Source organism: Amia ocellicauda, chromosome 19, assembly GCF_036373705.1.
Source record: "Amia ocellicauda isolate fAmiCal2 chromosome 19, fAmiCal2.hap1, whole genome shotgun sequence".
Lineage (NCBI taxonomy): Eukaryota > Metazoa > Chordata > Actinopteri > Amiiformes > Amiidae > Amia > Amia ocellicauda.
Window position 1 is genome coordinate 25,431,964 of NC_089868.1, and position 24,502 is coordinate 25,456,465.

Below are 24,502 nucleotides of genomic sequence, written 5' to 3' on the forward strand. Positions count from 1 at the left end.
AACTCTAAGTTAATGTATTTTTGGACCCTTTAGGAGTTCAACAGCAACACGTACAGAGAAACATTCCTCTCCTTTATTTTTCTCAGGCCCTCTCTCTGTTTTAGCCAGCCGGGAGCGGGACTCTGGGGGTCTTACGTTACATTTCGATATTACTGATGTGCAGCTGTCCACATCTGGTTGCAAAACCTCCCCACCCCCCACCTGTGGCAGGGCGGACAATGACACTCATGCCGGGGGGTCCTGAGAGGTTTTTTTTCGGTGCAGGATTGTTTTGGCGGGAAGCGTGGGAGCCGGCTCTGCAAAGGCAAGGCCCAGGCTTCGGCTTCTTTTCCGCCGGCACTGAACCTCTGATTGAGTCACTAAAGCGCTAAAGAGCAGTGGGGCTAACGAGCGAGCGGCACGGTGCATAACAGAGTGAGAGGAGAGTGGCATTGGACCAAATTCTCATGAAGAGAGACATCTGACCTCCCTGTGCAGTGTGAAGGAGCACAGCCTCTTGCCCAGGGGTTTATTTATTCGTATTTTAGTATTTTCTTATAGAAACAATGCAGAGAAACTCAAAATCTCTGAATACAGCTCTTTAACTGCTATGTGTGAAACTCTACTACAAAAGCCAAGAGCCCTCCCTGTTCACCGTCTTCAAGCTTTCATCACGAGGAATTCCAGAGATACCTGCCAACAGAGCGGCTTTTCACCTCAGTGCCGACAGAAGGGCATCGCCTGCCAACCGAGCGATTTCTTGAGTTGCCAAGTGCCGTGACAAGCGCCGCGTCGGACAGGGGAAGGGAAAGGGGGGACGGGCAATGCTTTAGATGGCAGTGCGACATGTTGACAGATGAGAGCTGGTACTCACCGCCAGATACAGCATGGTGTACATGGAGAAGGAGGCGTGGCCCGAGAAGAAGGATTTTCTGGAAAATAGAAGAATAAAAATAAAAAATGAGAAGGAAACCGTCTTATACCGCTGGGCGTTGTTTTTCTGCTGTTACTCGTTTGCATGGATGGTTTTCATCAGTTTTTTTTAAACATATGAACAAACTATTTGTCTTTAAACAATGGGCACTGTTAGATGCTATTCCTACCTGGCCTCCTGGACTTTGCTGTCCTCTCCCAGACAGGTGTAGTTGGAGATGTAGCCCGACGAGCAGTCGATTTTGGTGTAGTCCGGCTTGCACACATCCAGGAAGTGAGGGCGCATGCGCCCCACTGACACCTTCGCGATGTCCGTGAAGGACTGGCTGATGGCACAGCCGAAGATGAAGACACCCACTTGCTTGTACAGGGTGGAGACGTAGGGGTTGGTGATGAAGGACTTGGACCCTTCATTCAGATAGTGAATTCTATAGCATTCCCCGAGGATTATCTGCAGCGAGGGGGGGATTAGAGAGAGAGAGAGAGAGAGAGAGAGAGAGAGAGAGAGAGAGGGGATCACAAAGAGCTATGTGTGAAGCCACCTCGATCGGGGCAGGATTACAATCTCACGTTATTTAGGGACACAGTGGACACTCACACATGGACACAGACACGGGCAGACAGAGACACATGCAGAGATGGACAGAGGGGTGACAATGGCCTGCCCTGCCTATTATTGAGCTTCCCTGGTTCTCTGTGGTTAGATGAGGGTTATTGGACATGTTCAGGTGCTGGCTAGTGTGGTGCCACAGTTAGGATCTTAGTTGTTAGTTGAAACAAATTAAAAAATAAATTTGTAGGGGGGAAAAAAAATCAAAAACTAATGTTCCAAATACATGATGTTCCCCCACAACAGATGTGTCATCGTAAATCAGTCTTGGCTGAGTGAAGGGAGTGGTCAACCTCAGGTTGGAGCGAGAGTGAGAGAGTGGGAGAGCAGGAGAGAGGGAGAGAGGGAAGGCTTAACATGCTGCTGTATGAATGAACAACCTGATCTATTAATAATGAAGCAAAAATAGCAGCCGAAGCAGATGGTCCGGTCCGGGTGAGCCGCGCTTTCTGAGCACTGAGGTGCACTGTTCGCATGAAAGGCTCGACCTGGGCCCATGGGCAACGCTGCTCAGAACAGGCCTGCGTCAATCAGGGGGTATCGCTCGGGACGCCACCCGCGGCAGAGACGGAGCCTCACAAAGCCTCAGTGTGCTGCAGGAGCGCGGGACCGGCCAGGGCTTATTTTGGAAACCCTCTCTGAGTGTTTCATGTTGAAACCCACCAGGACTTTTCTTTCAGTGCACACAATACTGCACTTTACTACGCTGGCAAGAGTTTTGTTTTAAAGTCTGTTGATACAGTTCATGTTTGTAACAGCAGGTAAAAGGTGCATTACGCTGCAAAACAGAATATCTTCCTTTCTTTCGTTCTCCCTCTATTTATTTTGTAATCTTTTAAAGGGATTGATAAAGCTCTGCTCCCCTGGACCTCGACCACAGGAGCGCGGACCTGCCGGGTCTACAGCAGGGAGCCAGTCAACGGGAACCAAACGGGTCTCTCCACCGAGAGGGGCTCGGATACAAGTGTGTTCTCCACAGCTGGGCCCAGAGTGGACCTGTCAGTCTCTATGTCAAGATCTCAGAGGAAAAGGAGAGCAGCTCCCCATGCCCCCCCCCCAAAATAAAACCCGCATGGGAAGCAGGGGACCGCATCAGGAGTCATTTTCTGTTTTGTTTTTCCTGCGGAGTTAAGCATCTTGGATTTCATCACAACCCACCCCTTGCTTTCTCCTTTTTGTCGTTCTTATTCCAGCAGGTTTAATCATTTCGAAAGCAAAGTAAAAATGAAAGAGAAAAATAAATATGAAAGGAAAGTCTCCATTTCTGTATTGTTTTCTTGTCTCTGGCACTGATATTATCATTAGTCTGTTCTCCAAGGGAACCCTGCGGGCCCTGGAGGTCTCGTGTGGCCGGCGGGAATCAATGACCGCCCAGCGATCTCGCCCTCACCGTTACAGCGAGAACAAAGGCAGCTCAGTGTCTGTCCTGGCGTAACCCATCGATCTGCCCGGGGCATATATGTGGGGGTCTGGGTTCAGTTCTATTAACGTGCTGTAATTGTGTTCGGGAATAGCTCAGTGGTGTAAATATTCTCTTCATCTGGTTTGTGTTTTCTGGTGGCAATGAAAATCGGCCCAGCACTGAAGCAGTGCCTGGTGGAAGGGCCCGTCTCCTCTTGGCAAAGCTCCTTTAAAATGAAGACTAAATATGTGGCAGGTACACTGTTCTCGGATGTACACTATCGCCCTGCTCTGAATCTGCCCTGTTTGTTTATGGCCACGCTAACAATTACTGTATCCGAGGAACATCCGGTACACTGCCCATAATTACACGGATCTCTTTGGCTCCCTCGCCAGGAAAGCCACATTCCTGTCATCTTCAGCGTCTGCTCCTCGCCTTAAAAGGAGTCCAGAGACGAGACACTGGGTTCGCCACAGCAAACGGGCCGTGCCCACAGAGCGCCATGGCTCTTAAATGTCATGGAGAGACTCCACAGGATCCCACGCTTCAAAGTTCACCCGGGCAAAGGGTGACTCTGGGTGGCACCTAGTGGGAACTCTGAGAGCTCTTCTTGTCCTCCAGTTGACCGTGGCGAAGTGTTTCCCATCTGATCTCTGCTAATTCGACTTGCGTAGCTCAGTGCGCCTCCAAGGCAGACAAATATTGCGTACTGTGTGTTTAATTAGCATTTGGATTCCCTACAGTAGGAGATATATACGATAGACCTGCGACGGAAAGTCATGAAATCAATCAGAGAGGAAATCAATCAGGGAGGACAGACAACACAGCATTGATCACAGGGAAGGCGAAAGGCAAAAGCAGGTGCAAAAGCAACCCACTCCCCACCCCTGACCACGATAGGAGACACTCAGAGACAGGCCAAGACGGAGACAGCATTTGGACGCACTTCAGAAAAGTAAAATCTTGTGGAAAAGTTTTTTCAAAATCATGGCGAATGTTTGGGGTGCGGTGTCTAATGATCACCAGTTTTCTGTGCATTTGAAAGATTAATCTAAGCATTGATTTTGTTATGAAAACCTGACAAATCATTTGGCCAGGATTTTTGGTGCTTTTTATCTGTTTTTTAATTTATTTATTTTTTTCCTGTCTGGGCAACTGTGTGCCGCTTTACAAAACTGTCATGGAAAATAAACAATAACATTTAAAATCTGTGGTTGTTATCTATTTATTTATTACCCCCCTCCCCCACCAATTGGTTTTCCGGCATTTCGAATGAAGGCCAGATCCCCTCAACAGGCTCAGAGGTGTTTCGTTGTGCATGCAAATGATGGAGAGAGAAAAACAAGGGGGTGGGGGGGTGAAATACATGGAGTAAAAGACTTACAGAAAGGATGGCAATAAGAATGCCGGCGGCACAAAGCACAGCATCGCTTATGGTGTCTCCGTTTTTGTACGGGTACTTGATAGACTCGTCGTTGCAGTAAAACCCTCGCTGGTATGGCTTGATAGTGCTAGTTTCAATAATCAGGAAGGGCAGGCCAGCTAGCAAGACAAGTGGAAGAGGGGAACAAGAACAGAGATCAATCAGTAACGAGGACACAAACGCAAGACCACAGAGGAGCACAGCGCAGCCGGAGCCGTGGGGGACGCGGGATGTTTTGCAGCTCCCTCTCCGCTAGCGTGTGCAGGGTCCCCTCGCAGGACAGACCCCGCTTCTAAACACCAGATTCACAGAACAAAATGCAATCCTGAGCGGAGACGTTCTCAGGCTTCTCACAGAGGTGTTCTAAGGCTGCCTCGCTTCATTCTGCAAAACATCCGCGCACCCATCGGCCCCCCGGGGCAGCTGCACTGTGGGGCACTTACGGAGGTGACCGGTACGATGAGGCCGGCGGCCAGCAGCACGGGTGAGGGCACCGTGCTCCTCTTAAAGGTGTACTTGATGCTGTCGTCGTCGCAGAAAAAGCCTCTCTGAAAGGGCAGCATGCCGGACTTGTTCAGCACTATCGATGGCAGCATGACTGTCGAACAGACAACACTGCGTCAGCCCTGCCGGGTCAACCCTCGGCCCATACCTACCTGGCAGGCCGGCACAGCGGCACAGGGGGCTCTTGGCTGGAGGAAATGTTTCACAACTCATGCAGCAAACACAACAACATGTAAACATTTATTTCCCCCTTTTCTTTTGTTGCTTTAGCTCAGGGAATCAAAACAATTTAAAACTGTGCACTCAATCACAGTACTGTATAAACTGGAGGCTCTGGTTCATTCTTCATTTGTGAAATACATACGTGAAGATACGTTTCAAAAAGCATATGTTTACCCCCTGCTGTCCTCCCTCAAAAAGCATCAGTCTGTCGAGTACAGTCCATAAAACGACTGACTTCAATGGAACCTCAAACAGAGGGATTTTGCCTTCCGCCGTTAATTCCTTTCTTGTGTTTGCAATGTCCTCGTAATGGATAACATACAGGGGGAACAAAAGCGGTGCTGCACGGCGCTCTGGGGTGTATAAACCCAATCTTCCCACAGCGCCCCGTGGCACTGGCTGGTGGGAACTGCTGCACAGCTGTCGGAGGGCGAGAGCAGTGATTGTGTGGCACAGCTGCAGATATATATGTTTCTCATCCAGCTAAACAGGAGGACCTACTTTGCCAAACCCAGTCTCTGGTCTCTCCTACGACCCTCGCAACATCTAAACCTCCCAGTGGCAGCTGGACTCAAACCCTCCGATCTCCACCAAGACCAGAGACACGCCCCCTCGATGTGTCCACACAGATATCTACACACCGGCATGCCTGGAAGAATCTGTGCGATGAAAAACCGTGTTTAATTTTCCTCTTCCCCTCTAGTGAGGAATTTGTGTAAAAATCAATATGTACCAGAAGGTGTGGTGGACTGTTAATGACATGAAGAGGAACATTTCATATCGGAGAGAAAGAAAGTGTCTCAAAGGCTTATTTCAACGAAGACTTGTCATGTGTCACGGATCTATCGTCACCAGCGCACGGAAAAATACAAACCGCTTTGCCAAAAACGTAACCCATGAAATCCAGAATGAATAAAGAAATAAATACCTAAAAAATACCACTCAGGCAAATCCAGCCACTAATAAGCAAAGTTAATTAGCCTTAATGGTAGTTCGGGAAAGTGAAAACCAAAAGCAGACTTGACAGTCTTTGCGTCAACATTTAAATATTTGTTCCCTGACTTCACTGAACTCTCTGTCAGCCCTGTCTTGCGGTTCCTAAGTTTTGTGTTGTTGTCATACATTTTGTGTTCGTTGTCTTTTCATCCACAGAGTGACATGGGAAGTTATTTTATTGTGAGTGTGTGTGTGTGGTGTAAAATAACATGGGTCAGCCCGGCATAGGTTACAGATAAAACTACAAATCAGAGAATGGCCCCCGCCCCCCGAGGCTTCACTTCGAAACCTCTCCTGGTCTTAACCCCTTATAGTACAAGACTTCAGTGAATGCACTTGGGTGGCAGTGTGTTTACCTGTGTGTTATTGTCTATAAACAAAAAAAAGTCCCAGGGGGAAAAGGGGTTTTAAAGATAAAGATAAAGGTAAAAAAACAAATAATCTAAATCTTACATTCCACGGCCTGTAAAACATGTGGCAGCCGTCACCTACTTCAGATCTCAGGGAAAATAAATACATTTCTTAAAAATCAAAGCTGGCAAAACTGGCGGCCGGCGCTGCAGTCACTACTTTGAAACCCTACACCCCGGGAGCTGCCGAACACTAAGAAAAACAGAGCTGCAGCGGCCACACGGCCTTTCAATCAAGACCCATCTTCTCAGAGGGCTTCTGTTTTGAGTTCAGTTCGCAATAACACGGGCCACCCGAGCCTCCGTCATGGAGCTCGGATCTCAGCCTCGTGGTAAAATTGACAGCCCGTGTTTTGGAGAGGCCTGGGGGACCCACAGCCGAGGCACAGGGCCGGTAGGTTACAGGGAGCGACGGGCACACAACACTGTACAGTGTGTAGTCCGGAAAGAGCCGCACCTTAACAGCCCAGGAAGTTCAACAATGAAGTCCAGAGGGAAGCAAACTCTCCCTCTCTCTCTCTCTCTCTCTCTCTCTCTCTCTCTCTCTCTCTCTAGTGTTTCTCTCTAAGTTACACTGTGAGATATAGATATTCTTTCAAATTACCCACACAAGCCCATATATTTTCCTCTTTATATTCTCCCGCAGTTCCTCACCTCCTCCCCACTCCTCCACAAGATATTTATTTTATCACGTTTCCTACATTCCTTCTCTGGAAAAAAGCAAACCTAAGACACATTTATAATGAGAAACGAAACACCCGGGTTGTTTAATTTCAATAATAAAGGCGCAGTAGCCGAGCGTGGCACAGCGTGATCCTTACAGCGCATTCCAGCACCGCCAGACGCGGGAGTGAGATACGGCACCCAAAGAGACATATTCCTGCTGCCTCAGGTATTCAGATACATGTGAAATTAACTCTCTGTTTTTCTATTTAAGACTGAACAGCTGGTTGGCATTTGCTTGCCCCCCACCCCTCTCTGACTCTCTCTGTAGTACAAGTCCTTCTAAACCGGTAAGACTCACCTAGACCAGAAGGCACACCTGCACAAACATGGGCCGGGGGAATATTTTCTTTCGTTGTTGTTTTAGTTGTTTTTGCAATGAGACCCAAGCCAAGAGAGCATGGGAATTCGAGCCAGTGTGTGTCCGTATCGCTCGCTGCGGACAGCTGGACGAGGACAGTAGCTGAGCTCACTTCACACAGCGGGCAGAGGGCTTCGAAGCGTGTATATTGCACATTCCCGCCTCGACTGAAGAGCAAGAAGCTTCTTCACTCTTTTTTCGGTGTCTAATTTCATAATTCTGCTTTTCCCACGTACACACACCGGGCCCCCACAGGAGTCCACACTGTGACTCTGAGGAGAAGAAAGTCAACACTGGTCTTTTTTGGCAAATCCTCTGCCCCAGCGTAAGTTCAGGTCGACGCTGATAGATTATGATGCAAATGAAGCGTCTGAAAGGAGCCTCAGTTTAGAGTTTTTTAGAGGAGCAGAAAACCAGGCCCTGACCTCCAGATTTCCCTTTTCTCTTGCCGTTTTGCTTTTCCTCTTTCTCTCTGGAAACCCGCGGTGTAAAAGGAACTTAATGAATTAACAGGGGGGGGTGGAAGAGGAGGCTGTGGCAGCGTTGGACACAATAAAGGGGGCTCAGAGCGGACCCTGTCTCTTTAAGATTTCAATGAAAGGCCAATTCCTACTTCCACGCAGAGCCCTCTCCCAACAACGAGAGGCTGAACAAAGACTGAAAAGACTGTCAAAGCCGTTGGAGGGAATGGCCGCCCTCTCTCCACATTGTGGTTCGCCTTTCACAAAAGCCTCGCTGTTTTTTTTTGTATTTGTTTTTTACCCCGCTCCCCGGAGCACGGCCGCCACAATGCCAGGCAGCGTGGTTTTATTCCCCTATGGCATTGCCATGAGAGCAGTCTGGGATTGTGGAGATGTCTTTTTTCTTTCTTTCTTACTCTCCAGAGAAAAAAACACGTTTCTTTGTGCGATTCACAGAAAGAAAGAATAAAACACACACAGACTTATGCAACAACACAAACACAGAGAGGAGGGAGGTGTGTGTGTGCGTGTCTCACATCTCAAAGGTTTTGGGGATTTAGAGAAGGCAGGATTTGCAAACAGGAGAGTAAGGAAGGGGGCAGGGAAGTTGGGTAAGTGTACTGGCAGCCATTTAAGCTCCATTTAAGCTTTATTTGAGTGAAAGGTTTCAAAACTCCCATGGGTGTTGAGAATCTGATTATTGATTGTGAAATGACTTAACGCAGACCTGCTGGAGGCGCTGAGCCCTTGGAGGTCTCTGTACTTGCTGTTCTAGCATATCTGTGCCAAGTCCAGGGCTTTGGAGCTATATAATTAAATACATGAATAAATAAAATACATGAAGGCAAGAAAGAAATGTCAACAGCTAAGATGAAGTCCAGACCTGAGAGCTGAGATGTTGGCTGGATTAGGAGGTTCACATTTCCCCCGTCCGCAGAACGACTAGTTCCTTTCACTCGCTTTTGTTCTCTGCTCTTCCTTTCTGTTTTTATGTGGCGCTAATTAATCAATCCTTTCACACCCGGGTTTGCGATTACATGAAAAGCTCCCCCCAAAAAAAGTTAATGCCAGTCTCAGACCTCAGTCAACATAAATACTGCACACAGGCAAGGGAATCCAAGTCTTTGGAGAGCCAAAAATGCGTCCAGCTCAGCTTTCTCAGGGGCATTGAGTTTACTTAGCATAAACACGTTCCTCTGCCTTCGAGGGTCCCGAAGGGGGTGGCGCGATTCAATTATAATGAAAAACAACTGAGGCCCCACTTTCAGAACCAATGCCAAGGATGCGAGACCGTGCTGGGAGCGAGTGGCAAATCTTGCAACGGTGCAGCATCTGAGTGATTTCTGCATTTGCTTATCAGATGCCGGGATGCAGCAGCCCCTTTGAGCGACCGTGACCCGTGGTGTCCCTGCTTTGCGAGACGTGTGATCTGGGGCTTCGTTTCAAAGCTGCAGACGTCCCCCAGCCATTAGGGTGTCACGCCTCCTTGGAAACACTAAATTCTGAGGCGGGGGGAACTCTTCAGAAATAATGAGGCAAATCAGCCTGGCTTTGGCAGGAATTTCTCGGGTGGAGTCCCGGTTTGGTATGCATGTGGTTCTGCGATATCTTGGAGACCTCCAGCACAATGTGACCCCCCCACCCCTGGCAGTGGACTGATGCGGACTGGGTTAAGATTGGGAGAATGTTGGTTACAGCACTGCTTTGGACGGACCCCAAGACTCGCTCCCCCTCCCCTCCCGAGCAGTCAAAAACCCCTTATAGCAGTTCAACTTATAATCAAAACGCTTATGTGGTAAATAAACCTTTTAGCGCCTTTAACTGAGACTGAAAGTGTCTGCTTCCAGGGATGTTCCGTTTAATCGGGGCGGACCACGTTGCCAAAATGGTGGCAAAGCTCTTTGACAGTTGCAGAGGAATACCCACGACTCGCACCAATCCCCTCTGGTTATTCTGGCCACAACGTGAAAGCCAGGCGCTCGGGAGTCCTCCGCGTAAACATCGCGGCTCAGAACGGGGACGCTGTGGAGTCTGCAGCCTTCACACTAATCCTGCCCCCATCACCACCCCGTCGCGAGGTGCTGAGAAGAGAGGCCATTACCCGGAGCCCTTTCTCTGGGAGTGTTAACGACAGCTCTTCACATTAAGCCACAACACACTGACGGACGGCACACAGAAGAATAATAAATAAAATTACAACGCGGGCCTCGAAAGCTGCCGGCATTATTCGATGATGATAATAAGAAAATAACTGAGTGACCGATTATACTGACGCTCCAATAATAATTATATACACCAGCCTACACAACAGATGGCAAAATACTGCAGACCCACGTGCAATGCTGTGCTGTGATATTAATGCTTGTGTTTATCTGTACCCGGTCCAGATCATTGTAGGGCTCGTGTTTGAGTTTCATGTTAAAAAAAACAAACAACCTGCCGGGATTGTTGTCTCATGAAGACAACAAGAAGAGGGAAGAGGGAATTCAGTTAACAATTAACCAAATGGCGTCCCTTCATTCACACCTCCTCACAGTCCTTCTGTTATGCAAAATCTCCACTACAGGCAAACCATTCCCAGCCTGCGCCGCATAGCTGAGCTACATTAACAAATTAATGACCTGTTTTCTGTGTTTATTTACCCAGGTTTCTATGTTTACTTACTTCACAGACTGGTTAGACTTCTATTGAGAGAATCTTGCCCAAAGCTATTCTGATCACTGCAGAGTTTGGTTCCCAGTTTGTGGGCCATCAGTGTGTGTGTGTTGATGCTGTAGTAGGAGGCACAGAGCGGTGGAGTCCTGCCTCCTCACCTCCGGCCGGCCCACACAATGACAGATTCGCCAGGTCAGAGGTCTGCCAGTGACCTCCTCGGCCTTACGAAGGGTGGGAGGTGAAAAGCTGCAGACTTGGCCAGATGTGTGTGTGTGTGGGACGGGGTAGTAGCCAGAGAGGTGTGCTGGGTTCGCGTCGGGGCTCACCCGAGTGTGGGGTGTCGAATCCCAGCTTGTCAGGATGTTTGTTTTGGCCATCTTGTACAATTTTGTAACAAAATATTTTTTAGTTTTTCTCCGTTTCCTGTAATCTTTCACAGAACAACAGTTTGAATTAGACACAACGGACAAACAGATCACCTCTGGGGCTTCAGCAGCGGCTCTTAGCTTGATTGGCGTTTTTTTTATTACTAACATTACAGGATATTTTCATTATTTTGCCAAGAACTACCACTGCGATGTCCAGGTGTCCTTTCTGTCCAAAATCAAGCTTCTGGGAAACGCTACGAGAGGACATCAGAGAGGGACATCCCCCACCATGCTGTGGATTCCTGGAATATTGGGAAGGTTCTGATACAGCTGGGCATTCTTCTTTATTTATTGTGTATGTATTCATGTTTTATATAAACTTCTGCAACCTGGCACTGGAACGAGCCCTTTATAAAGTGTCAAACGCTACACAGGCTGTCAGAGGCGGCAGGCACGGTTCACAAATACACTAACCAGCTGGCACTGGCAGGAATGTGCTGCTAACTGCAATATCGGACGCCTCTGCAAAAGGGCAGAGCGAGGCTCATCCGTCGTCTCTTGCATCGTTTCACAGGACGCCGAGCACAGCAGACTGGTTAGTGCAGGGGACACAGAGAGGATCTATATCGGTCGCTTGAGTATTTCTGTCCGCCTGCCTCCGAGGCTTTGAAGTCGCTCTCTAGGTTAGTATCTCTAGACGGTCCTCCCGGTACGAGACGTTGTAAGTTACCGCTAAATGTGACTCTCCACTCCGCTCGTTATTTCCAGTTCTCCTTCACACGCTTACTATTTCGGGTTCAACTGAACAGATTCCACTGATCTCTGGAGTAGGAGTTGTACAAGGAAGCACTAGATCTATAATAGCCAGCAACAAGGAAGAGAACAAAAAACAATCCACAAATAAATAAATAAAAAAACCTGCCTGTTTATACAAAACGTGTACACTCCACGCCATTCGAGTATTCATTTAGCCTATTAGACACTTTGTTGCGTTGTTTTCTTTGGTCCATTAATTACAGTTATCAGCAGCGATCTGGGCCTCAGTGGGAGGCCGGTGTCCGCCGCCGATAAGCCCAGGGAATTATTCTGCGCAGAATGAGTGGCAGGGTGCCAGGTTTCTTGTGCGTCTGTATTGTCAAGCCGCACCAACACAACCAAGACTGAACAAAGAGCGAGGCTATGGGAATGGAAGCGGGGAAATGTACATTAATTAGTAAACTTTTCCAGCCCCTATGAAGCAGCTTTGAGGGAGCGGGAGCTGCTAATTATCATATCACCGGGAGGCCTGACCGCAGGGCAATGGGCCGGCCTGGCGCGCCTCCCTCCAGAGGGGCACAGTGATGCTGGGAGTGAGGCCTGCACACTCACACACACACACACTATTGCTAAAACTGGCAGCCCCCCAAAAGTTCTGACAGCACCTTCTGGACACGAGGAAAAACCTGCTGAAACTAAATGGCTTGATATGCATCTTTACTTCTGCAGCCGTGGAGCCAATTTATATATATACATGCATACAGTGTATATAAATAAACAAACAAATCTCTATATGCATGCCTTTTTAACGCTCTGGCTACCTTGTGGTTATAGGAGGAATGTAAACAATTCTGCAGGAGATTCATTTGTGATGTTAAGGATGGCTGAAGGTGCTTTGGCTAAACACAATATGCATCTCAGAAGCTCCCAGCAGTGGACGCTATTGCACTGGGGTATTTTTAGACACTCATCGGACGGTGTTGTTCAGATATGTTCACAAGGTCACTTTCACGCTTGTTATTAGATTTTTCTGCCCCTCGAACACATGTGGCTCACAGCGGCAGGTCCCTGGTATGTCCCCCGGCGCTGGAGCGTGTGCAGAGCCAGCCTGGCACTCCTTCACAGGGGCCGCCCCCCCCGATGCATGTTACGAACATGTGTCATGCATCACATTCCACACGTCAGCTCCATGGTGACCCCCGCACCCCGGAGACTGTGCGGAGATTAAAGCCGCGCATGGAAAACTGATAGCAGCGGACCCATATCATGGAGATAAACGCCGCGGCGAGCCTGAACTCTCACCTTCGACCCGGCCAAGGGGAGATGTCAAGGATCTGTGTGAAGGTCGTTACAGCACTGGATCGCCTCAGATCTTGTTTTTGGTTCGGAGGTTAAGAACAGAAAAAAAGATTTAAAAACAAAACCAGCCAGGACAACTCTTCCTATACAAACACACTATAAGCATTCTGTCCTGCGGCAGAGGAATCAGCACAGTGTGAGGCTGTGCTGCAGAGCGGGGGGGCGCTGCAACGGTCCGGTCCGGTCCAGTCGCTCTGGGGTCTCTGCTCGGCCGCAGAGCTTTGTGTGAGCGCTGCTGATGTCAGCGGGCTGAGGGGACAGAGCCAATCCCTTCCTCTTTGATTCTCTCAATACATTAAACAGGATATGGGGCCAGGCGGCTCTGAAAACATGTGCTTACTCAGAGGATTTTTTAATAGAAATAGACGCTGCAGCCCCTCGCGCTCTCTCGCCTCCCCCCCAGGAGGGTCCACGCCGAGCGGCCGTGGCTTTTCAAGAGGAAAAATCTTCAATGCTTTTCATCCCCCTGTACTTTTTTTTTTACATTTACAAACGGCAGGCTTTATATTTTAGTTTTGGTTCCACAACATGCCAGCCCAGGCGAAGTCAGGAAAGCTTCAGAGAAACGTGAGAATAGATACCGTCCCCCCCCGGCATGGAGCTGCACACTGGCAGGAATAAGACGCTGACGGCAGGCAGACACAGCACGGGGGGGCACGGACACTTTCAAGATGAAGGAAAAGAAACGTGAACTGGGTGGGAGTTTGGGAGACACCTTTAAAGTAAAATCAATTAACTATCAGTAGTAGGAGTAACAGTGGAGTTGCAGTTGCAGTTGTTGACGTTGCTGAATTAGTTAGGAAGTGGGCCCTGTTCATTTAAGATAAATAAATAAACTGCCAAGTGCCTCCTTTAATGCCCCCCCACCTTCTGAGCGAAGCCTATGATCAGGCTCACATCTACGCACACGTTATAATATAGGTCTGTCGATGGTGATATAGACGCACTGTAAACGAGCTGCCCTGCTCTTGGCGGCTGCGCTGCACATTTACAGGCAGTGAAAGATGTCTTTGTTCATCCTTCCTGAAACCCCCCCTCCAGCTCCCTCTGCTACATGTGAACCCCTAACCTCTCGGATATCCCGGTCCCTCTGCAGCGGCACTATCCCCCCCCCGTGGGGCTGCAGCGTGAGAGGCTTTCTGGGGAATAAGACTCCTTTATTAAACAAAACACCAGCGAGACTTGGGCAGGGAGGATAGGGGGTGGGGGGGTGCTGTGATCGACAGCAGCGGCTCAAAATGCTCTTTCCCATCACGAGCACTGCAGAAGAATTTGTAACCTACAGGGAGTCTCAACTGCATTGCGTGGGTTGACATGCAACATCCCTGGGTTTTGCCACACCAAGTCTGAAGAATTGATCACTTATAAACAGTACACATGCAACACGCCCCCGAGAGACACAAAGAGGTCTTCCAAAATGGTTTTATATTGTTTAAGCTTTTAGATTTGCTCTCCTTTAACAATAAAACCACAGGTTGCAATACCTCGGAAGCAGTTGACTCAAGCCAGAATCAGTTATGCAAACCATCAAAACCAAAGGTGTTGAGTTAAGAGCCTATTAAAAAAAAAAAACACACACACAAGCTAGGTCAGATGAGGAGGTTTAACAGAGATTAACCGAGTTACCAGAGATTAACAGAGTCATAACCTCTACAGAACAGACGTCAAACCAACTACTGAGTAAATAAACATTCAAATGTCGCCACGAGACACAGCGAGCGACGGGGAGAGCCGTCTGCATCCTGAGGGGCCGAGGAGAGGCTGAATCGAAGACGAATTAAACCGAACTGTCAACAGAAACACAGAGGGCAGACTGAGGGGGTCTCATCTGGCTTTGATTGTGTTACAATTGTGAGTGAAAAAGTGCTATGATAACTGCTCTGTGCTTGTGTGTGCGAGGGGTGGTGGCAACCGGCCCCTAAAGGATCCTGGCCATTCCTTCAACGGGTGTTGAAATGTCCACAGCTATGGTGGGAGCACTTCTCGTGAGCGGTCAGACGCGGCCCGTGTCAGGTCGCAGACTGCACTGTTTTCCATCCGTCACGATGCCAATAAATCAGGCTGGCTTCAAAGCCCCCGGCTCTGACCCGCCTGCAGTTTCCAGGTAATGGATGCCTGCTAGCTTTCCTGCACTAAATCACCGCACAATATATCCGAGCGATTGAGGAAAGGAAAAAAATATAAAATACACCTTTTTAAATAAACAAAATTCCTTCTGATTTTAATATTCATGCCCGGTGCCGACTGATGATTCGTAGAAACTCAACAAAACTGTGTAAGTGTTGATATTGTTCCTTAAGAACTAAACCTCCTGCAAAGATTGATCGATTGGGCAAATAAAGCCGACACACCCAGGCCGCTGACCCCAGAGAACACCGTTCTTCTTCCTTTCTGTGCCCCCCATTCATTCTTCTCCTCTAAAGCGAACGGGATGTCCTGTCTGTGTCTGAGCGGAGACTGCGGTCCCGAGCCCATTGTCCTCGTCACGGACAGCGTAATCAGGGCCATTACCGATCGGGGGAAACGCAATCACTGGGACGACCAGCCCTGACAGAAACAGCATGACCCACAGGAACGGGAGAGGCTGGAGAAACTGGAGAAAATGACATCAGAAACAAACGCCAGGGCCTGAACTGGCGAAACGCTGCCGAGCTGCTCATCTCCAGCCAAGTTTGCGCTCATTATTTACAGTTTGGATGCGGTTCTGTTGACTGAAATGACTCAAGAGTTACTCCACAACCCCAGCACTGAGATCCCAAAACATGACACAATTCCCCTCTGCAGCATGGATTGACCGTAAACTCACAATACAGCCGTTTCTTCTCTTCAAGAGAAAGGCCGAGCTTGGCACGCTATGCGGCAAATCCCAGCACAGAGCTGCAGGCGAGGGGGAAAAACTAAAAAGAAAAGGCTTCAAGTACAGCAACGCCAGCAAAGCCACAGGGGGCCATTTGCACTTTGCGAGAGAAAGTCATTCAGTGCCTGCGACGCCACAAAAGGAGGCGTTGTGCCTGTCAGCGAGCCTCTCTCGGCGCCCCCAGCTGCTGTGTGGGACCCAGAATGAGCCCCCTGGGATGCAGACAGAGAGGATGTAGCCCAGCGATGCAGGAGAGCCACGCTGAACTTCATCTTCTCCGTGTGTGACCGAGCTCTGCGCGGCTCCTTCACAGATGAAGCATTATCTTAGATTTCTTCTCCCCAAAGGGATTAAAATAATAAATAAGTGCATAATTGGATTGTTAAACCTACAACACGTTAACCTTTGACTTCAATACACAGACCTGAAAAGACAACACGCGCGAGCCGCCCCCAATCAAGATGAGATCAATCAATCAATCGCCGCGAACTCCACAACAGGCCCCACTGTCGCTGGTAATTAAGAGATGCCTTCTCTGGGAGGGAGGTGTTTGCGGAGGGCTCCTCTCTCAGACGCTGGCTAATTAGACGAGGAATGCGGGGCTACCTGGACCTAATCCCACGTGTGTCACATCGGGGGTGAAGCCGGTGAGAGGCTCGGCCAACGCAGGCAAGACATCAAAACCTCTTTGTTAGGGAAAAGCAGAAACTGACCTCGGGTCACTGGTCAGAGGAGGTCAGTCTTCGATGTCCAAACAGAGGATCTTAGAGAATTCGCAAATGAATCAATCATGAGAAAACAGAAGTGAGAGACGAAGAGAGAAAGAGAGAGAGAGAGAGACAGATACAGAGATACAGAAAGAGGGAGAGAGAGAGAGAGATAAAGAGAATCCTAATAAACAGAAAGTGTTTTAAAATAAGACTTGACAGAAACTGCAAAATAACTAGCACAGAAGATGACCAAACCAAAAAAGTGCTGCTGTGAGTGAAACTGAAACCTCAGCAACAGCTGGCGGGGGGGGGGTGAAAGTGAGGCCACTGCGGTCGAGATGGACAGTGTTGGTACAGCAGACAAGAATGAGACCAGAGTCTCAGCGCAGGGCAACTCGACACAGCAGAAGACTTGTTATGCTACCAAAAAAAAAATCAAGCGCCTTCGCAAGATTAACATCGAGTCCCGTCTGAGGTGGAAACTACAAAAGCTGAAAGCACGTGCTGGCCGTGCTGGTGCAACGGTTCCAGGGCGCACACAAGATAACGCAGATCCAACAGACCCTCCGTACGTGACACAGGACGGCCACGTGGGCCCGAGCGACCCAAAACATACCGAGACTCCATATGGCTGCTGTAAATACCCGGTTAATTGGCATGTTAAGTAACTCTGTTCTCCCTCACAAACCTCATAGGTATATAATTTAGTCATTTAGTAACCAGCCTCAAAACCAGAAGGCGTGTTTAAACCGACACGCTGCGGACGGCATCTGTGTGAAACGGGCACATCGCTGGCACGGTCGTGAAAGGGGACTGTGCTATTCGGCCAGGGGGCTCCGGCTGGGTCTCATCCTCGGCCCAGCGACATGCAGTGTAGCGAGTTCCTGAGCCGCATCGGGGTGGGGGGGGGACACGTGGGGCCGTCACACACAATTGCCATTGGAAGAACACACGGAAAACTTTATTTTTAACTCCAGCCCCGCTCCACTTCACAACAGCGCCGATGTACACACGGCACATGAGTTTTACAAGGCAGGCCACGTGCGGCTCTGTGGCCGTGACTCTACAGGAAATTGTATAGTGGGAACGGGCCGATTACTACAGTGGAAAGACACGGCAATGTTTACTATCCGCTGTCCCTGCAGAGGAACTACATCCCCTTTACGGCTGCACAGGTCCACCGCAGGCCGGGCCGGGGGCTATACTCCCTCTACATTGCTGTACATCTTCCCTTACTTCAAAAATAAGAAGGGCCTTGCAGGGGTCTGGGCAATTATTTGCCGATTAAACACGCAAGGGAAACAGGCTGGGCTGGACGGCAGAGTGTCGCGTTTCTGAGCACCTCTCAACCCAGAGCAGACGTTTTATTTTCTCCTTTTTAACCTATTCCACCCTTTCCTGAACCCCACCCCCCCCACCTCTATGCATACACGTCCAAATTGCACCAGATGTCACATCAAGCAAGTTCCCTGCCCACTGGAGACGAGGAATGTCAGAAATCCTGGAAAATATTTATAGACCGGGGCGGCCAGAGTAGCTCGGAGGTAAAGGGAGAAGGGAAAGGGGCTGCACTGGATAAGGATGACTTTGTGGAAGTTGAACAGCCTTCATACCGACACACACACGCTGGGAAATTACTTTGAGGATGTATTTTTCAGCGGCTGAGGTTTCAGGGGGTGACGTTTCAAACGGACGACTCCATCCAACGAAAACAAACATCGATTAATTATCATCGTCGTGAAAACGTTCCTATCATGCCGACGGAGCCGTTGTGTGGGTTTAAGTGCCTCTTAAGCAGTTTGTGTGAGTTAGGAGGTTACTTTCACTCCTTTATTTTCATTGCCTCGTCTCATAGAGCTCTACGAGAGCCACGGTATTGAGGGTCACGGTATTAGATCTTAAGAGTGATGCTAGAGAAGACAGACACCCGTGTTTCAGGTCAGGTGAGCTAGATCCGAAGGGTCCAACCTTGACTTGAGTCCCGGCGCAGACTGAATCGCGTCTCCTGCAGATATCATAAACTTCGAACCCACTAAGCCTGCCTTCCGCTAGACTCTGACAGCCCCGATTCAACGCCCAAGTCCTCAACTGGAGATCGAATGTAAATACAATAATAAATAATCCCACAGGCAGGAATGAGGAGCTGACGGAGGGCAGAGAAACGATGACAAGCGCGCAGTGACCCGAGGAAGAGAAAAACTACCCCTTAAAACCTTTTTTATTGCATCCAGTAACATCATTATATTACAAATACAAATCAGATTTAATTAACAGCTACTGTTGCTCAAAATGCATCATGTATCTGAATTCTGGTTTAAGACCCATTTTTTAACAATTGAACATCTGCAGATGTGTTATTTTAGAAGTAAAACAATAAAATAATTTAAAAATGAAGATATTCCATCAGTCAACTTAAGTAGGTGTGATTTCAGGAGAGGGCATCCTAATAATCCTCAATTATCCCCCCACAAAAAAAAAATGGGGGACAGAGAGGGAAGAAAAGCAAAGCAAAAGAAAACGAAGCTACTAATGTGAAGCGCCGGGGCTCGGCTCCCCTAAGAACATAAACAGAAAGCTGTAATGTTTTGCCTTGTGAAACATCAGCCCCCCCGTAATGAGGACCAGATGCCTGGCCGAGAGACAGAGACCCAGCATTCGGGCCGTGTCCGAGACGGGGGTTTCACCCACAGCATCAATCGCTCGGCATTCGAGTCGGGTTCAGGGCAGGACATTTAGTAAAAATAAATATGAAAAAATAATAATAATAATCAAAGACTGACAGGACAAGGGGGGGGTCGTCTCTCTGAATGACAAGGACTGATTATTAGGATTCATCCATTTCATTATCTGATGGGAGGCTTAGCGCTCTTTGATTACAAGCGGGGGAAGTGGAGCTGAGAAAATGACCTAGAATCTCCTGAAATCCTCTTTATTACTGGGATGTAACCCAGACACGGATCTAAACCCTGTAATGTCTTTTTTTGTTAATGGGTGAGACTTTGCAAAGCCTAGAAAGATGCACATCCAATCAAGTCTGCAAAGAAAACAACAACGCAGAGATCCCTGTGAGTTTTTTTCCTCAATTACTGTTTCTAATGCTGGGAAAGGGAATGTTTTTGTAGTACAGGATATCACATGTTATTGCAATCACCTGATCGCTTTCTCAAACATCACCCCGTGCATCTGTCTGAATGCCCGCTGAATTAAAGACTTAGATCAAGTTTAGCCTGAAAACACTTGAGCTAATGTGTCCAGCATGGCCGTACCTACACCTGCTTACGCTTAAGGGTCCAGACCCCCAAAACTTAATCACTTTAAATTAATTTAATTATTCCTTTTTGCAGCTGCGAGGGTTTTCTCAAGGACTCTTAAACAGCAGTTTTGCAGGGGTCTTGTGTTTGCCCAGATGTTAATTAGCGTGAAGCTCACTGCCTCCTCTCGAATTCAGCGACTCTAACCAGGACCCCAGACAAGAACAGAACCAAAACACAACGGCACAACACAGGACCCGAAGCACGCAGCCGGGACAGAGAGAGACAGGTTTCCACAGCAAACACTTTGCCAGAGTAAAACTAAACTCTGCAGAGAGAATGTGAACACAAATTGTGAACGGATGTGTAATGCTGGCTGGTGTCTCTCAATCCCCTGCCGCCCTGCAGGGATCGGTGACCCAGCGCTGCTCCCCTGGAATGAGTTACGGGCAGAGAGCGATGCCAATGAAACCATCACCACCTCCCTTACCCCTGAATCACCCTGGAGCCCAGCCGTGCCCACGCATCTCGAGACCTGTGCCACATGACAGCCAACTATGCCTTTGATGCTGACGATGATGATGTTTGTGTTAGTGTTGCAAAATATTACAAATTGACATATTCCACAATCCTGCAAAGTGTTGCAGGTCTGCTGGCCAACACAAGCTGCTGTCACACCTCTGATGAACATAATTATAATGCTCTTAACACGCACAACTACTTTGTTTTGGCTCTTTGAATGAATAAATAAATAGATGGCAAACAGACCCTCTTTGCCCACACATGCAGCCGAATGACAGGGCAGAGACATACAGTCCCTATACATTAAACAAGGTGAACTAGACATTATGTGGCGGTGAGGACGGTGCTGGTTCTATTTAAAGGGCTTTAACAACTATTTAAAGACTCGGTGTCCAAACATTTCACCCCCCGGGGGATGCTAGGGCCCGCTGTATAACAGTAATCCAGTTGTTTGCATCCCGGGGGCAACAAACGTGTCTAGAGCTCGGGAGGGGCAAAGCTGCCACTTTTACACCCACCCGACAGCCCAGTACTGTATGTAAATATGTAGAAGAGACATATTGACTGACTGACGTCTCCCTGCTCCTAGTGGACAGACACTGGCTCAGAGACGGACTGCTACACCGGAGAGGTGCTAAGCCGGGTCTCCAGACTCTGTGGAGGAGGGGCAGCTGTGAGACACAATGTTGCATAAACCGAGATGCCCTGTTTCATGTGACCCGCTGCCATATCAGGGAGCCGGGCGGGGATGGCACCTCCGTGGCTCCAGCACAGATAAGACATGAAACGGCGTTATACTCTTGCTCTCAACTGATAATTAAAAAAGCAACTAAAAACCCCTGCGGGCCATTGAAGTTCAAGTGCCGAAATGATCAACACTGCGGGACAATCTGCCAAATGACTGGGGCTCCTGCAAAAGTGACAAACTGACCTGGTGTCCCCAAAAACAAACGGGGCAGATTCTTCACTGGTGAGGTGACATCAGACAACTTCATTTTATTGAGTTTTTTGTTTGCACTTTTGTCAATAAACGAACATATATATATAAACACACAACCACCAGCTGGCTTGTTTCAGTGACAACATACGTCCGCTGCCGCCTCCTGCGCCCTGGTCCACAGACTGAGCCTGCAAATCAGTGCAGCACCGGAGCGAACCTCATCAGCAAAACATCAGCATTTTCTGCTTTGCTGTCCCAGTGTCTGGCATTGCGGATACCAGGTCCCACGTACAACCTCGCCATCAGGGACAGACTGATTTCCCTGAGCTACATCCGTAGAAATGGGACTTTTAGGGGTTGTGTTTCCAATGCAGAAACTTATCTCCACAAGCCCGACCCGATTCATCACCCAGACTGCAACAGTTGCACTTTTGTACACATCGCAGTAACTTGACTGCAGTTGCATGTTGTCACATTAGGGAACCTATGTATCAATTATTATTATTATTATTATTATTATTATTATTATTGCATGTAGTTATCATCCTTTCTCAACATACTGCAAGCTATATGACACAAGAACACCAAAGTATATCCATTGCATGCACACGTCTCTATAGGGACATCAGGACACAATTCAACGGATACTCACCCAAAATCAAGCAGAAGAGGTCTAAACAGATGAGCATCTTCCTCTTGCTGTGGCCTCTGCCATTGTTGTTGTTGTTTAACGTGGCGTTGCCCCCGTTTCTGCTTTCTGGTGCCATCGCCTTCTCGTACAAGTACTTTTGCATCGGATATCTTTCTCTTTCTTGAGTTACAATCCAAGACTCAGCAGCGGAAAACGACACGGTCCCGAAAAGAGGCGTCTAAAGGCACCGCGAACCACGACACAAAAAGCCAAGTTTATCGCGACAAACGCGCAAAGCAAAGCGGCATAAAGTGAGCGCAGTGAGCTGCGGCGCCGGTGGAGCAGCCCGTGTGTGCGCAGTTTGGAGACGCGTCGGTGTTGATGCTGTTGGCCGGAGTGAAGGCTTTCAGTGCAATTCCCGTCCGTCCTAAAGGCTCAGAGTTGCTGCCAAGCTCTGCCCGACTGCGGCTGCTCTCCAGTTTTATGAATCCGTCTTCGTCCTCCTCCTCCTTTACTCTTAAAGTCACCCCCCAACTCCAGGCTCAGCCCCCTTCACCGCCCGGCTCCACCAGTCATCCTCGACTCCATATTAGAGGAAGGAAGGAAGGGAAAACCAAAAAAATGTCTCCTGATTTTGGGGGACAGACTTGGATAGTTCTCTAGCACTCCCACCGGCTGTGGCCAAGTACTAACAGCACAGGACTGGGTTATTACTGTTATTATTGATTGGAAATAATGAAGACAATGAACGAATACTGTTACTACTGTGATGATGATGGTTCATGATAATAATGTAATAACAACAGTAATGACATATTCATCATAATACAAATAATAATAACAAGAATAATGCAGGATAAAACAGAATCATATGCGTAAGAGTGTTTTCACTGTTTTTACTGTCATATTAGTACTCATATTTAGTTGTATCAATTTCTTAATTGTGTTTTTAAAATAACTTACATGCGCAGATGATCTGATATACCCTATTAGGTGACACATTAGAGCAACTACAAACATACAGAAATATGTCTGAAAATGACTATGACTACTATTTCCGATTTTACTATGCGGCTTATATGAATATCGCAGTTTATTAATAGTAGTAGTAGTAATAGTATTTCTTGGCAGACGCCCTTATCCAGGGCGACTTACAAAATATAAGCGCAATACAGAGTTCAAAAATACAGTTCAATGCATCAAACATTACACATTTACATTAAATTCAAAGCAATTCAGAGCATAATACATTTTTGCACTTATGTTGTAAGTCGCCCTGGATAAGGGCGTCTGCCAAGAAAGACAAATAATAATAATAATAATAATAATAATAATAATAATAATAATAATAATAATATTAATAATAATAATAATAATAATAATAATAATAATAATAATAATAATAATAATTTTACAAGTTTATACAATATCATGTCTCACATCCTGGACTGTGAAAGATATCAGGTCACAGTCAAAGGCGAGGGGAGAGGGGACAGCAAAATGATTACTAGTAACGCAGGACGTATGATAGTAATGTATTGCTGTAATGAATGGACTGGCACTTTTGCAAAATGAAGATGAAAACAGTTAAAATAACCGGACTTTGTGTTTGTTTGTGTGTTAGTTGTATCGACTAATTTGGTTATAATTACATTTACTTATTTACCACAAAGCTACTGTACTGTTGAAAAGTGCAACGCCTGCGTTCATCTCGGAGTATTTCTGTTTATTTATCGTCCTGAAAACGAACAAATGCACTTTTTTATTACTCAAAATTAATAAATGCCAATTAAAGTAAATATACCATCAATACTGCGTTTGTGTGCCTTCATTGGTTTTGATCACAGTGCTTTTTAACACATATGCTGATATCAAGGATACCTTTCCTGTCTCATGTTCGCATTTTGAAAAGTAGCCCCGATGCCGTCTTTGAAAGGGAAGCCAACAACAACGGAAAGTTATTACACATTTTACCAAGACCTGCTGTTATTTCTGATAACAAGTACACTGGACTCCATGAACCAATGAACACGCCGACTGCGCCCCCTAGCGGCACCGCGGACACCCTCACTCCGATCCGCCAGCGACCACAGTTGGGTCTGCTGTGCTGCTGCTGCGTGGCGCTATATTGTGTTTAGTGTCTGTGTATTTGGCAACACCGTCCATATTGGTGTAACACTGATCTTAAATATATAACTGCAGCACTGCGTAGCTTGTTTTTCATTCCTTCTTGAGTCTCAACCACTGTAAACTGAGCTGAAATAGAAGCCGCTCCTACTGTCTAGTGTGATATAACACACACACACAGACACACACATGCTTACATACACATACTCGAGCTTGCAGCACATACATATAGGTCTGGATGGTGACCACATTAAAGATGGTAAGATGAAATCATAAACTGGTGTGGAGACACCTTGGGCAGG

At 47.7% G+C, this 24,502-nt stretch overlaps 1 protein-coding gene across 2 annotated transcripts in view; it reads right to left on the reverse strand.

The window, feature by feature from the left end:
• Positions 1–22,631, reverse strand: part of plpp3 (phospholipid phosphatase 3) — a 36,593-nt gene extending 13,962 nt beyond the window's left edge. Inside the window, exons 1-4 of one of the 2 annotated variants that reach the window (XM_066691998.1) lie at positions 22,095–22,631; positions 4,791–4,945; positions 1,083–1,363; positions 854–911 (exon numbers count right to left, since the gene is read on the reverse strand). In XM_066691998.1, the coding sequence (XP_066548095.1) occupies positions 854–911; positions 1,083–1,363; positions 4,791–4,945; positions 22,095–22,236 (636 nt within the window). In that variant the 5' untranslated portion in view covers positions 22,237–22,631. Of the gene's footprint in view, positions 1–853; positions 912–1,082; positions 1,364–4,308; positions 4,467–4,790; positions 4,946–22,094 lie in introns of both variants that reach the window. The other variant, XM_066691997.1, reaches the window with a different exon arrangement.
• Between the last annotated feature and the right edge of the window lie 1,871 nt (positions 22,632–24,502).